Raw genomic sequence first — 16,168 nt, forward strand, 5'->3', positions numbered from 1 at the left:
GGATGTGGAAACAGTTGATCCCTGATGCTGGTGGCCCTGAGGAGGTCACTGGTGGGGAATGTGTTTTCCTGGACCCATGAAGAAGTCCAGGCACTGAAAAGCCTGATGGTTCTAAGAGCTCCTCCTCGAATCCCCTGCACAGGCAGTTTTCTCATCATCTACATCTTCCTGCTGTTGTTGCTTGGGGTTCCTCTCCTCTTCCTGGAGATGGCAGCTGGTCAGAGGACTCGTCAGGGCACCATTGGTGTGTGGAAGGTCATCAGCCCCTGGATTGGTGGTGTAGGGTATACCAGCTTCATGGTGAGGAGCCCTGGGCTGCCCAGGCCTACCCTTTACACCCGCTCCCCACCCCAACCCTTGTCCTGGAATGGGTCCCATGACTTCACTTCCATGGGTCAGGTTCCTTCAGTTCCCCAGTCCTCTGTCAAATCCCCTCCTTTTTCCTGTCCCCACTCTTCCTCCCCAGCCACCTCCTCCCTGGCCCCTAGGTGTGCTTCATCACTGGCTTGTACTTGAATGTGGTCAGTGCCTGGACCCTCTTCTACTTGGGTCAATCCTTCCAGTTTCCTGTTCCATGGGAGAAATGTCCTTTACTGAAGAACTCCACTGGCCTTGGTGAGGGGGAAATGAAAGATGAGAAGGGGGAAAACAGAGAGGTGGAAGGGAATTTGGAAAAGGAGAAAGGAGCGAGGAGCGATAAAGAAGAGGAAGATAGGGGAAGGAAGAAGAAATGGGAGGGGGAAGGAGGAGGGGGTAGTGGCGGAGGGGCTAAAGAGGGGAGGGGTAACCCTGTCTAGCAGGCATGTCCAGAGCCAGGTCCCCTCAGATCCTGAATGTGCACGGACGACACCCTCCCTGTACTTCTGGTACCGGATGACTTTGAAGGCCTCAGACAGAATTGAGGATGGTGGGCCACCAATCTTCAGTCTGAGCCTGCCCTTATTCGTGTCCTTGTGTATTCTTGGTGCCCTCACGATTAATGGGCTCAAGTCCACCGGGAAGGTGAGCCACCTGTTTTTGATTCCTTGACATTGTCAGATGCTTTAGCCCTCACCTAACATTGTTACTCTTTGATCTCCTAACTTCTCACTCCCTCTGACCTTTTACTCCCACTAGCCCCTGACCCCTGCTGGAAGCTGTCTTCTTACTCCTCCTTATTTCTGATTCAGCACTTTTGATCACTGCTGACTGATGGTTGACTCCCACTGGTACATGCTTTGTCCCACTCTCAATTCAGGTAATATATGTCTTGGTATCATTGAGCTATCTCATCATCCTCTGTTTCATCATCCGGAGTATACTGCTGGATGGGGCAGTATTTGGCCTTCGGTATTTGGCAGTTATCAAGGTAAGGTGTACCTTCCTAACTCCCCTATCAGGCCTTGGAGGACAGTTCTTGCCTATTCTTATCGCATCCTTTCCCCATTATTTCTGTCTGTCTCTCTTTCTCCCCATTTCTGTTAAGGTTCTCCTCTCCTTCTTTGACATCTCCCCTTAACAATTGTCTTCTCCCTTTTTAGATATCAGATATGTACAACGTGAACATGTGGTACCGAGCAGGGAACCAAGTCTTGTTTTCCTTGGGCCTCGGCTTTGGCTCCATTGTCTCCATATCCTCGCACATGCAACCGTCCAACAGCTGTCTCAGTGATGCCTTTGTTGTGGCTCTGGCTAACCTGGTCTCCATGCTGCTTTTCACACCTTTTATCTGCTCTGTCCTGGGCTTCTGGGCCACAGTCCTCACACACCGCTGCAGTGAGAAGTAAGGCCAACCTCTTAGTTGAGGGTCCCAGCCCCAGGGGACTACAAAACCCAGAGAGCCTAACCTTAAAGTCGCTACAAAGACCCACATTCACACATCTCAACCTCAGGTGCACTTGCGAACCTCTACTTTCCCCTATAGTGAAAAACAGACAATAGAATCCCTGTCATATATTGTCCTTCTCAGAACATTTTTCTAGCCCTAGAAATCTTAAAACTCTGAAAATTGCCAACTGTCTACCTCAGAGTACCACCACAGAGTTATGCAAGCGTTCAAGGTTACTCTAATCCCAGACAGCATCCAGGACCACAGCCATCTGGAGACCTTTCTACTTTCTGAATGCCTACATTCTTTACTGTCAGCTCCGAAATTTAGGGATTTCTGTCAGTCTATCATACTTAAACCCCAGAAGGACTCAGAACTAGAGCCTTTATTGTCTGCTCACCCCATTTTTTAACTTCTTTAGGCATTAATTTCAAAAGCATCCATCAGACATTTAGAAAGTACTCCTTGTGTAACGCAGAAACTTGGACAGGTGAATCAGACCACAGTCCTTGCCTTCACTGAGTTTTTAGTTTTGGAGGGAGGAGGGGAGGGGAGTTAGATACTTGATTATACGGTCTTAAACTCATGATAACCAGCAGCAGGAGTGATGGGGAGGACAGAAGACAGAGCTGTTCATTCTGCCTGAGCTACTCAGAGAAGGACTCCCAGAGGAGGCAAACCTAAGCTGAATTTGTCCCTGGTAATCCTAACCCATGCAAATGGCCATGATTTCATTCCAGAAAAAGGCTGGGCATATACAGATGCACACATGCAAGAGTTCTCTAATGTATATACTTAGGAATGGAATTGCTGGATAAGGTTGGCACACCTTCAGTCTTAACATATGTTGTCTGATTTTCAACGTGGTTTATGATATGTGAGAATTCCATGTATTTCACTTTCTGCACAACACTTGGTTAAACTTGGTCGAACTTTAAAATTTTGAGTCTGGTGGCAGTGTAATGGTATTTTTAATGTTTTTAAAAACATTTTGTTATATATTACTTACATATAGAAACATGCATAAAACAAAATATGCAATGTAAAGAACTATAAAATAAACAGCACCCATGGTAAGAACTAGAATGACCCTAGAAGCTCTCCATGTATCTCTAATTATAACCTCTTTCCTCCCTCCTAGAGGTAACCATTATCCTGACTTTTATGATAATTAGTTCGTTTTCTTTACATGTTTATCATATGTTTGCTTATCTAAGCAATATAGTTTAATTTGAACACTTACATAAAGCAATATAGTTTAGTGTGTCCATCTGTGTAGTCTAATTTGTTCATTTACATGTACATTTTCTTTGTATTCTTTTATGTTTTACCTTTTTTATTCAACATATGTTTGAAAGATTCATCCATATTGTGCATACCTCTAGTCTGTGCTTTTTAATGCTGTATAATGTTCCAGTAAATGAACATACTGAAGTTCATTTACCGATTCTATTATTGGTGGACGTTTGGAATCTTTCCAGTTTTTGGCTGTTAAAGCAACGTTGCTCTAAACATTCTTATGCATTTTCCTTATGTACTACATATGTGCACATTTTTTTAGGGTATATAAGTATGAGTGAGATTGTTGGGGTGTACTTATCTATTACTATGTGATAAATCACTCCAAAAGTAAGTGGCTGAAAACAGCAGTGGTTTATTATTTCCTCATGATTCTGTGGGTTGACTGGAAAGTTCTTCTACTGGGCTTGGGTGGGTTAACTCACATGTCTGTGTTCAGCTGGGCCCAAATGGGACAGCACTGCTCTGCTGTACATGGTGTTGGCTGGGCTCACTCCACTTGCAGTCAGTTGGCAGTTCAGCAAGGTCTGTTTTCTTCAGGGAGGCCTCACCTTGTGGCTAGTTTGGGCTTCCTCACATGCAGCTTACAGAGAATAAAGGTGGAATCAGCAAAATGTCTTGAAGCCTATTAAGCTTGGGAATGCTCGCATTGTTACTGCTGTTACATTTTGGTCAAAGGAAGTCACAGAGCCACCCCAGATTCAAGGAGTGGAAAAACAGACTTTACCTCTTGATGGGAGGAGCTGCAAAATACCATGGCCATGTTTCTTCAATCTACCACATGTATCTTCAGCTTCACTAGATAATGCAAATTACTTTCCACAGTGTTGATAGGATTGTAATTCTCTCTCTCTCTCACTGTCTCTCTGTCTGTCTGTCTTTCACACACACACCCATTTACTTAATCCCAATGCTAGAATACATGGAACATAGTTACAGAATTGCTAGTCCATACTATTGCAAAAACATACTAATCCCAGGTTTCCCAGGTATTTGTTGACAACTTTTTGTCTTTATCCTGAATTTTACAGTCAAAATGCTGTGTTCAGAAATTACTTGGGCTAGTTCTTTATTCCTCTATTCAATGTGGTTATGTTATTCACTTGAAATACAGTTATGTTCATTTGTCTCTGTTTGTATGTCATCTCAGTGCCCCTCCAAACTTGATTTTATTTTTTATTAAACATTAATGTGGTTTCAAAAGACAAAATTATATAAAAAGATACTCAAATATCACTCCCCCACCATCACTTCAACCCATTTCCTACCCATCCCTTGCAGGAAACTCATTATTTTTTGGTTTATACTTCTGGTGTTTGTAAAAATAAGTAGAAATATGTCTATTTTCTTATTTACCCTTCTTTCTTACACAGAATATAGCATACTGTGTATATTCTAGTTTTTTACTTTTGAAAAATTTAATAAGATATCCTGGGAATCACTCTTCCATATTCATTCCTTTCTTATTAGCCTGCCTTAGGCCTAATGGTATTGCCTGTTATCCTCTATATCTGCTGTTCCTCTATTCTTTAGAGTTCTCATTGCCCCTAGTAGGTAAGCCCTTGTTAATAATTGGACAACGTCAGAATTAAAATCATTTTCTCTTTGAAAGATACCATTAAGATAATGAAAGTACATGTCACAAAATTGGAGGAATTTATATATTCTGTACACAGTTGATCCTTGAACAACACAGGTTTGAACTGCACAGGCCCACTGTATATGTCGTTTTTTTTCAATAGTCAGTACTACAGTACTACATGATCTGTGGTTGGTTGAATCCATGGATACAGAACTGGATACGGAGGAACCGTGGATGTGGAGGTCTGACTATAAGTTATAAATGGATTTTCAACTGTGTAAAGGGCTGGCTCCCCTAACCCTCATTTTGTTGAGGGATCAACTGTATATGTTATCCAGAATATGTAAAGAAGTCTTTCAACTCAGTGAGAAGACAAACAACCCAATGAAAGTGTGCTATTAACTTTTTACAGTCTGCTTAGAATTAATATGATATTTTACCACTTTAAGTGAAATGTAAAACCTTATCATCATAATAGGACCTTTATCTGCCCCCCTTTATGTTATGGTTGTCATATGTACTACATATACATACACTGAAAATCCCATCAAACAAGGTTATAATTTTTACTTTCAACTGACATACTTTTTTTTTTTTAATTTTAGAATTAAAAAAATTTTTTTTAATTTAAAATTTTTTTTTCTTTTTTTTTAACATCTCTATTGGAGTATAATTGCTTTACAATGGTGTTTTAGTTTCTGCTTTATAACAAAGTGAATCAGTTATACATATGTCCCCATATCTCTTCCCTCTTGCATCTTCCTCCTTCCCACCCTCCCTATCCCACCCCTCTAGGTGGTCACAGAGCACCGAGCTGATCTCCTTGTGCTATGCGGCTGCTTCCCACTAGCTATCTATTTTACGTTTGGTAGTATATATAAGTCCATGCCACTCTCTCACTTTGTCCCAGCTTACCCTTCCCCCTCCCCAAGTCCATTCTCTAGTAGGTCTGCATCTTTATTCCGGTCTTGCCCCTAGGTTCTTCCTGACCATTTTTTTTTTTTTTTTTAGATTCCATATATATGTGTTAGCATACAGTATTTGTTTTTCTCTTTCTGACTTACTTCACTCTGTATGACAGACTCTAGGTCCATCCACCTCACTACAAATAACTCAGTTTCGTTCCTTTATATGGCTGAGTAATATTCAACTGACATACATATTGTAATACTTAAGAGGATAAAAATATCCTGTTATACTTACCTAGATACCATTTTTGTTGCTCTTCCTTCATTTCTGAAGTTTGAATTTTCCCTCCAGTATTATTTCCATTCCATCTGAAAAACTTTTAACATTTCTTTTATGTTACAGGTATGTTGGCAATGAATTTTTTGAAATTCCTTTATCTAACAATGCCTTTATTTTACCCTTATTTCTTGACGGAACTATGGGTTGACAGTCCTTTTCTTTCAGTACTTAAAAAATGTACTATTTCTTTCTGGTCTCCATTTCTTTTTTTTTTTAATTTAAAAAAGAATTATTTATTTATTTATTTGGTTGTGCCGGGTCTTAGTTGTGGCAGGCAGACTCCTTAGTTGAGGCTCTCAGGCTTCTTAGTTGTGGCTCACTGGCTCCTTAGTTGTGGCACGTGAGCTCCTTAGTTGCGGCAGGTGGGCTCCTTAGTTGTGGCATGTGAACTTAGTTGTGGCATGCATGTGGGATCTAGTTCCCTGATCAGGGATCAAACCCGGGCCCCCTCTTGGGAGCACAAAGTCTTAACCACCGCACCACCAGGGAAGTCCCTCTGGTCTCCATTTTTGATGAGAAACGTAGTCACTCAAATGGTTGTTCCTCTATATGTAATGTGTCATTTTTCTTTGGCGGCTTTCAGATTAAAAACAATTTTTTAAAATTGAAGTATAGTTGATTTACAGTGTTGTTAGTTTCAGGTGTACAACAAAGTGATATATATATAAATTTTATATATATATTTATATATATACACACACCCAGACACAAATACTATATATTCTGCATTTTTTTATGTTTAATTTTCGTTTGTTTGATTTTGATGTGTCTGGGCATAGGCTTTTTGGGTTTATCATGTTTAAGGCTCGCTGAGCTTCTTGAATCTAAAGTTTTATGATTTTGGCCAAATGCCAAATTTTCAGGGAAATTTTTCAGCCATTGTTTCTCCAAATATTTTTTCTGCACTGCACTCAGTTTGACTCTCATTCTGGACTCTGATGACACAGATTATAGGCCCTTTGTTATTGTCCCATAGGTTTCTGAGGCTCTGTATATTTTTTTCCCCACTGTTTTTCCTGTCGTTCATATTGGATACTTCCTATTGATTTATCCTCAAGGGCACTGATCCTTCCTCTGTCATCTTCATTCTGTTATTTAGCCATTCAAGTGAATTTTTTGTTATTGTATTTTTCAGGTATAAAATTTTCCACTTAGTATTTTTCTTATATCTTTTGTCTGCTGATAGTCTCTTTTTCCATTTGTTTCAGGTGTTTGCTTTGACTTCTCAAAGTATGATTGTAATAGTTGCTTTCAAGTCTGATAACTAAAACTGCTGTGTCATTTTGGGGTTGTTATGTATTGATTATCTTTTTCCTTGTGGCATATTGAGGTTTTCCTGGTTCTTTATAAATTAGGTAATTACGTATTGTATTATGGTTATTTAAAATATATATGAGACTGTATTCATTTGGAAAATGTTGATTTTTTTTTTTTTTTACAGTTTTATGAGGCAACTGTCCCAGTTAGATTTAAGTTGTAAATTTCTACCCATCTTCCCAACTTCTGTGGGCTGTGGTTCCAGTGTCAGTTCAGTTTTCAGTCTTCGCAGTGCTACTTGGGTATGCCCTGGTTATGTGCCTCCAGCAGTTTGGAAGCTGGGAAGTGGTATACCCTGTTTTCCAGTTGTCAGAATTTTTTGAATGCTGTTTAGGGTCAGATATAATCCTGTGCTGCCCAGGATTTCATATAACACTTCATAGGATCACCTTCTTGAGCTCCCTCTTACCTGAAGTCTCCCCAACACTTTCCAGCTCTTAGAAGCCCCACTAACTGGCTTTCTGCCTAGAAAACTAGGGCTTTAGTTTCTCTGCTCTGCTACTCCTTTCGTCAGCTGCATCTGTCTCCAGGGCTACACATTGAAAGAATAGAAAAAAAATGTTTAAAGTAACAGGGATTTTCCTCCCTTATCCATGTACTTGGAATCACAGTTTATTTGATTAGAGGAGGGTTTCCATCTCAGATGTATGTAGCTTGTCCAGCCACCAGTGCCATAGCCACCATTGTTGCTGCAGGATTGTCTGACATGTTTGATAAAACAGAAAAAAGGAAGAAAAATCAGGGGATTTCTCTTGCTCTCTCTGAAATTTGAGGCCTCTTTTCTTTTCCTTGGACCTGAAATATAGGACTTTTCTCTCGGAACTCTTTCTGTCCACACCTGATAGGTAGTTCTGGGTTTCAGGCTACCTTTGAGTCCAGACCAGAAGGTACTATAGGGAAAAAGTATTGTAAACTCACTGCCAATTTGGTGGTACTTTGAATTCAACTTTCCTTCTCCCAGCTGCCAGCTACCGTTTACTTTTCAGAGTCCTTCCACGTGTAGGACTTTCAGTTGCATTAAGTAGAAGCAGGGTAGAATGTACATCTGAGCTCTAGTTTCTGATGAGAAGGCATTCAAAAAAAAATTCATCCTACTTGGGGTTGGCTAAGCTTTGTAATTTGTACTTTTCACCAAATTTGAGAACTTAACTCTCATTATTCCTGTAAATATTTTTTTCTGCCTCATTCTCTCCTCTCCTTTTGGAACTCTTAATTATGTGTATGTATGTTAAACTCTTTGTTATTGTCCCATAAGTCCCTGAGGCTCTGTTCATTATATTCTAAAATATGATTTCCTCTGTTCCTCAGATTGTATAATACTATTGATCTATCTTTAAGTTCACCAACTTACCTCTGATTCCGCCTATCCTAGTACTTACTTATGTTATAACTAGAAGTTTGTACCTTTTGACCACCTTCATCCAATTCCTCCTACCCCCAACCCTGCCTCTGGTAACCACATATCTGATCTCTTTCTCTATGAGTTTCTTTGTTTTTGAAGTATAATTGACCTACAACACTATGTTAATTCCTGGTACATAACACAGTAATTCGATATTTCTACATTTCAAAATGATCACCATTAAGTCTAGATATCTTCTGTCACCATACAAAGATATTACATAATCATTGGTTATATTCTCCACATGGTACAGTTCATACCTGTGACTCACTTATTTTGTAACTGAAAGCTATACCTCTTAATCTCCCTCACCTATTTCTCTCCTCCCCAACACTTCCCCTCTAGCAACCATCTGTTTGTTCTCTGTAACTATGACTGTATCTATGACTCTGTTTAGTTATGTGTGTTCATTTGTTTTGTTTTTTAGATTCCACATGTAAGTGATATCATGCAGTATTTGTCTTTCTCTGTCTGACTTATTTCATGTAGCATAATATCCTCTAGATCCATCTGTGTTGTTGCAAGTGGCAAGATTTCATTATTTTTTGTGGCTGAGTAGTATTCCATAATATATATATGTGTGTGTGTGTGTGTATCTTCTTTATCCATTCATCTATTTTTTAAAAACTTAATATATTTTGGATATTAACCCCTTGTTGGATATATCATTTGCAGATATCTTCTCCCATTCAATAGATGGCCTTTTTGTTTTATTGATAGTTTCCTTCACTGTGCAAAAGCCTTTAAGCTTAATTAGGTCCCATTTGTTTCTTTTGCTTTTGTTTCCATTGCCTGAGGAGACATATCCAAAAATATATTGTTAAGACTGATGTCAAAGAGTGTACCGCCTAAGTTTTCTTCTAGAAGTTTTATGGTTCAGGCCTTACATTTAAGTCTTTAATCCATTTTGAGTTTATTTTTGTATATGGTATGAGAAAGTAGTCCAGTTTGATTCTTTTGCATGTAGCTATCCAGTTTTCCCAACACCATTTATTGAAGAGGCTGTCTTTTCCCCATTGTATATTATTGCCTATTTTGTTGCAGATTTTGGATTGTTGTGTTTTAATTTCCATTTGTCTCCTGGTATTTTTTTTTTAATTTCTTCTTTGATTTTTTTTCAGTGACCCATCAGTTGTTTAGTAACATATTGTTTAGCCTCCATGTGTTTGTGTGGGGTTTTTTTTCTGCAGTTTTTTCCTTGTAGTTGATTTCTAGTCATAAAAGATTCTGATATGATTTCAGTCTTCCTAAATTTACTGAGACTTGTTTTGTGGCCCAGCATGTGATCCATTCTGGAACATGTTCCATGTGCACTTGAAAAGAATGTGTATTCTGCTGCTTTTGGATGGAATATTCTATATATATCTATTAAACCCTCTGGTATAATGTGTCATTTAAGGCCAGTGTTTCCTTATTGATTTTCTTTCTGGATAATCTGTCCATTGATGTAAGTGGGGTGTTAAATTCCCCTACTATTGTTGTGTTACTGTCAATTTCTTCCTTTATGTCTGTTAATATTTGCTTTATGTATTTAGGTGCTCCTATATTGGGTTCATATATATTTACAATTGTCATATCTTCTTAGGTTGATCCTTTGATTATTATGTAATGTCCTTCTTTGTCTCTTTTACAGTTTTTGTTTTAAAGTCTATTTTGTCTGATACAGGTATTGCTACCCTGGCTTTCTTTTTGTATCCGTTTGCATAGAATAGCTTTTTACATCCCCTCACTTTCAATCTGTGTGTGTCTTTAGGTCTGAAGTGAGTCTCTTTTCGGCAGCATATATATGGATCTTCTTTTGTGTCCATTCAGCCACTCTGTGTCTTTTGTTTGGAGCATTTAGTCCATTTACATTTAAAGTAATTATTGATAGGTATGTATACTTATTGCCATTTTGTTAATTGTTTTGGGGTTGTTCTTGTAGTTCTTTTTTGTTCCTTTCTTCTTTTGCTCTCTTCCCTTGTGATTTGATGACTATCTTTAGTGTTATGTTTGGATTCCTTTCTCTTTTGTGTGTGTATCTATTATAGATTAAAAAAAAATTTTATTTATTTATTTGGCTGTTGGGTCTTAGCTGCGGCATGCGGGATCTTTGTTGCCATGTGTGGGATCTTCGTTGCCACGTGTGGGATCTTCGTTGTGGCATGCGGGATCTTTGGTTGAGGCATGTGGGATCTTCTTTTTTTTTTTTTAGTTGCGGCATGTGAACTCTTAGTTGCAGCATGTGGTATCTAGTTCCCTGACCAGGGATCAAACCTGGGCCCCCTGCATTGGGAGCACAGAATTAGCCACTGGACCACCAGGGAAGTCCCTATTATAGATTTTTGGTTGTGATTTCCATGAAGTTTATATATATATATATAAAATTATTTTAAGTTGCTGATCTCTTACATTTGAACACATTTTAACAACCCTGAATTTTTACTCCCACCCCATGTTTACTGTTTCTGACATCATATTTTACATCCTTTTGTTTTGTATATCCCATAAGTACTTATTGTGGATATACATGATTTTACTACTTTTGTCTTTTGTCCTGCTAGTTTTATAAGTGATTAATCTACTACCTTTACTGTATATTTGCCTTTACCAATGAGATTTTTCCTTTTGTAATTTTTACATTTCTATTATAGTTATGGCCTTTTCTGCTTAGAGAAGTCCCTTTAACATTTCTTTTAAAGCTGGTTTCTTTTAGCTTTTACTTGTCCGTAAAATTTTTTATCTCGCCTTCAAATCCGAATGAAAGCCTTGCTGGGTACAGTATTCTTGGTTGTAGGTTTTTACCTTTCATCACTTTAAATGCATCATCCCACTCCCTTTTGTCCTGTAGAGTCTCTGCTGAAAAGTCAGCTGACAGCCTTATGGGAGTTCCCTTGAACGTAACTTGTTGCTTTTCCCTTAATATTCTCTCTTTATCTTTAATTTTTGCCATTTTAATTAGTGTGTCTTGGTGTGGTCTTCTTTGGGTTAATCCTGTTTGGCACTCTCTGTGCCTCATGGTCCTGGATGTCTGTTTCTTTCTCATATTAGGGAAAATTTCAGCTATTATGTCTTTAAATATGTTCTCTGCCTCTTTCTCTCTTTCTTCTCCTGGGATTCCTAAAATGAGAATGTTGGTATGCTTAATGTTGTCTCATAGGCCTCTTAAACTATCCTCATTTTAAAAAATTCTTTTTCCTTTTTTTCTGTTCAGCCTGAGTGATTTCCAACTCTGTCTTCCAGGTCGCTGATCCATTCCTCTGTATGTACTATTGATTCCTTCTAGTGTATTTTTAATTTCAGTTATTGTATTCTCTGATATTTCAGCTCTGTTTGGTTCTTCTTTATATGTTCTAACTCTTTGTTAAAAACTTCTAACTTCACACTGTGTTCATGCATTCTTCTCCCGAGTTCTTTGAGCATCTTTATGTTTTTTTTTTTTAAATTAATTAATTTATTTATTTATGGCTGTGTTGGGTCTTCGTTTCTGAGCCAGGGCTTTCTCTAGTTGCGGCAAGTGGGGGCCACTCTTCATCGTGGTGCGTGGGCCTCTCATTATCGCAGCCTCTCTTGTTGCGGAGCACAGGCTCCAGACGCGCAGGCTCAGTAATTGTGGCTCACGGGCCTAGTTGCTCCACGGCATGTGGGATCTTCCCAGACCAGGGCCCGAACCTGTGTCCCCTGCATTGGCAGGCAGATTCTCAACCACTGCGCCACCAGGGAAGCCCCATCTTTATATATTTACCTTATACTTTTTATCAGGTAGATTGCTTATCTCCACTTTACTTGGTTCTTCTTCTGGGTTTTTATATCATTTTTCATTTGGAACATATTCCTCTGTCACCTCATTGCCTAATTTGCTATTTTTATTTCTATGTATTTGGTAGATTGGTTATGTTTCCAGTCTCGGAGAGGTGACCTTATGTAAGAAACATCCTGTGGGGCCCACCAGTGCACTCTGGGTCACCAGAGTTATATGCTTAGGGGTGCCCTCTATGTGGGCTGAGTGGGTCCATCTGTTGTGGTGGGCTGACTACTGTGGCCACGCTGGTAGGCATTGCTGGACCCTGTTCCAGGTGGTTGCCAGGCCCTGCCTTGTGCAGAGGCTGCCGGCCACTAGTGGGCAAGGCCAGTTCCTGACATGGCTGGATGCAGAGTCCAGGGTGTCCCAGAGCTGGTGTCAGCATGCTGTTGGGTGGGGCTGGGATCCAGGGCATCCTCTGGTGGTGCTGGCCTGCTGGTGTGGGCAGGATCTGACATGGCTGGCTATGGGACTGCAGTGGTCCCAGGGCTGGTGTTAGCCTGCTGGTGGGTGGGCCAGACCTCAGAGGTTCCCAGGGCTAGTGCCAGCCCACTGGTAGGGTCTTGGGATCTCTGGCTGCAGGGCCCTGGGGGTCCTGGAGTTGGTGTCAGCCTGCTGGTGAGTGGTGCTGGGGCCCAGGGGGTCCTGGGGCTGGTGTTGGCCCACTGGTATATGGACTTCGGTCCTGCCACAGCTGGCTGCAGGGCCTCAGTGGTCCCAGGGCTGGTGTCTGCCCACTGATGGGTGGGGCTGCGTCCTGGCCCTCTGGTGGCTAGGACTGGGTTCCTACTCAGCTAGCTGCTTGGCCTGAGGCATCCCAGGACTGATGCCAACTGGCTGGTGGGTGGATCTGGGTCCTGGGACTCATAAGCTAGAGGGAGAGTTCCAAAATGGCACTTGCCAGCTCCACTATCCTCGTGGTGGAATGAGCTCCCCAAAATGGCTGCTGCTAGCATCTTTGTCCAGAATGAGTCCCAGTTACCTTCTTCCTCTCTGGGAGGCTCTCCAAGATCAGCAAGTGGGTCTGACTCAGGGTCCTTTCAAATTACTGCTTCTGTCCTGGGCCCTCAAGTGTGTGAGATTTTGTGTGTACCCTTTGACAGTGGAGTCTCTATTTCCCATAGCCCTCTGACTCCCCCGAAAATAAGCCCCACTGGCTTTCAAAGCCAAACATTCTGTGGGCTCATCTTCCCAGTGCAGAATTCTGGGGCTGGGGAGCCCAATGTGGGTTTGGACCCCTTGCTCCCTGGGGAGAACCTCTGCAATTGTAAACATCCTCCCAGTTGTGAGTCACCTACCTTGGTGTATGGGTCTTGATTATACCATGTCTCTGTTCCTCCTATCTGCCTTGTTGTATTTCCTTCTTTAATTGTAGAAGATCTTTTCTGCTAGTCTTCATGTTATTCATATCAGTAGTCGCCTTATAATTAGTTCTACCTTTGGTGTGCCTGTGGGAGGAGGTGAGCTCAGGGTCTTCCTACTCTACCCTCTTGGCCACTTCCCCCATGTAAGTTTTTTTAGAAGTAGCTTGTCAATTTTTTTACAAAAAAAGTTATGCTCTGCTGTTAATTGAGTTTGCATTGAATCTGTGGGTCATTTTGGGAAGAATGAACAATTAATATTTTGTCTTCTGATTTAGGAACATGGTATATCTCTGTTTATTTACATGTTCTTTAATTTCTTTCAGCAATATTTTGTAAATTTCAGTATATAACATGTCTTGTACATGTTTTGTAAAGTTTTTCTGCAATGATTTCTTGTTTTTTTTTTTTTTTTGATTTTTTTTTTGATTTCTTGTTTTATGTTCTATTGTAAATAATATTCTGAAATTTTAATTATTTAATTGTTCATTGCTTAGTATATTGGAATATAACTAATTTGTGGGTATTGACCTTGATAAATTCATTTATTTTTGTAGCTTTAGGTTTTTCTACATACACAATCATGTATCTGCTGTGAAGGCTTTTACTTCTCCCTTTCTAATCTTTAAAAATTATTTTACTTGCTTTATTTCACTGACTAGAATCTCCAGTAGAAGATAGAAGGGGTGAGAATGGACATTCATGCATTTTGCCATTTTCAGGGGAAAGCAGTGAATCACTAGTATGTATGATGTTATTTGTAGGATTTCCCCCTCAGATGTCTTTAATTAGGTTAAGCAAGTTCCCTTATATTCCTAGTTTTTCTGCAACTTTTTACATGAATGAACACTGGAATTTTGTTATATCGTTACTCTACAACTATTGAGCTGATTATATCAATTTATTTCTTCTGTATTTTTGTTAATGTGGTTCATTGTATTGGTTGATTTTTGAATGTTTAAGCATTCTTGCATTCCTGGAATAAACCCCACTTGATCATGGTGTATTATACTTTTTATATATTTCTGGATTAAATCTGCTGATGTTTTGTTAAAGATGTTGAATCTAAGTTGATGCGGGGTATCAGTATTTTGTTTTCTTTTCTTCTGGTGTCCTTGCATGGTTTTATTATCAGGGTAATACTGGCTAAATAAAATGACCTGGGAAGCGTTTCCTCCTCCTCTAGTTTCCAAAAGAGCTTCTGTAATATTATTATTATTTGTGACTCAAATATTTGATGGAATATGCCAGTGAGCCGTCTGGGCCTGGAATTTTCTTTGTGGGAAGGTTCTTAATTGTACTTCAGTTTATCTAATAGATTGTAGGGCTCTTTTGGTTTTCTGTTTCATCATGTGTTATTTTTGGTAATTGGTAATTTATGTGCTTCAGAAAAATTTTTTCATTTTATCTTAAGTTGTCTATAGTTTTGGCATAACATTGTTCATAACACTCCTGTTTTATCCTTTTAAGGACCTGAAGTGATATTCTTTCATTGCTGATATTGGTGATTTTCATTTTTGGGGGGGGAGTCAGTCTAGCTGGAGGTTATCAATTTTAAAAATTCAATTTTGGGTTTTGTTGTTTTTTTGTTTATTAATTTTCTATTTCACTGACTTCCGCTCTTATCTTTAATATTCCCTTCCTCCTACTTACTCTTTTTTTTAGCTTATTATAGACATGTATCCACAACTATAGTATCATACAGGGTATTTTTACTGCCTTAAAATCCTCTGCGCTCCTCCTGTTCATCCCTCCCCCAGCTCTGGGCAATCAGTGCTCTTTTTACTGATTCCATAGTTTTACTTTTTCCAGAATGTCGTATAGTTGGAATCATACAGTATTTAGCATTTTCTGGTTGATTTCTTCTTTCACTTAGTAATATGCATTTACATTTCTTCCATGTACTTTCTTTTTTTAAAAAATAAATAAATTTATTTATTTATTTATGGCTGCGTTGGGTCTTCGTTGCTGCGTGTGGGCTTCCTCTAGTTGCGGCGAGCGGGGGCTGCTCTTTGTTGTGGTTCGCAGGCTTCTCATTGTGGTTTCTCTTGTTGTGGAGCACAGGCTCTAGGCACGCGGGCTTCAGTAGTTGTGGCTCGCTGGCTCTAGAGCACAGGCTCAGTAGTTGTGGCGCACGGGGTTAGTTGCTCCGCGGCATGTGGGATCTTCCCGGACCAGGTCTCGAACCTATGTCTTCTGCATTGGCGGGCGGATTCTTAACCACTGCACCGCCAGGGAAGTCCCTCTTCCATGTATTTTCATGGCTTGATGGTTTATTTCTTTTTCACACTAAATAATAGTCCATTGTCTGAGTGTACCACAGTTTATTTATCCATTCACCTACTGGTTGCTTCCAAGTTTTGGCAATTAC

The 16,168-nt window shown here is 39.8% G+C and overlaps 1 protein-coding gene across 1 annotated transcript in view; it reads left to right on the forward strand.

Annotated features, from left to right (window-relative positions):
• The window catches only part of SLC6A16 (solute carrier family 6 member 16), a 28,106-nt gene that overhangs the window by 721 nt on the left and 11,217 nt on the right, over positions 1-16,168 (forward strand). Inside the window, exons 2-6 of the mRNA XM_059905450.1 lie at positions 143-300; positions 489-615; positions 827-1,002; positions 1,238-1,348; positions 1,521-1,762. Coding sequence (XP_059761433.1) covers positions 143-300; positions 489-615; positions 827-1,002; positions 1,238-1,348; positions 1,521-1,762 — 814 coding nt within the window. The remainder of the gene's footprint in view (positions 1-142; positions 301-488; positions 616-826; positions 1,003-1,237; positions 1,349-1,520; positions 1,763-16,168) is intronic.

This window comes from Balaenoptera ricei, chromosome 19 (genome assembly GCF_028023285.1).
Source record: "Balaenoptera ricei isolate mBalRic1 chromosome 19, mBalRic1.hap2, whole genome shotgun sequence".
Lineage (NCBI taxonomy): Eukaryota > Metazoa > Chordata > Mammalia > Artiodactyla > Balaenopteridae > Balaenoptera > Balaenoptera ricei.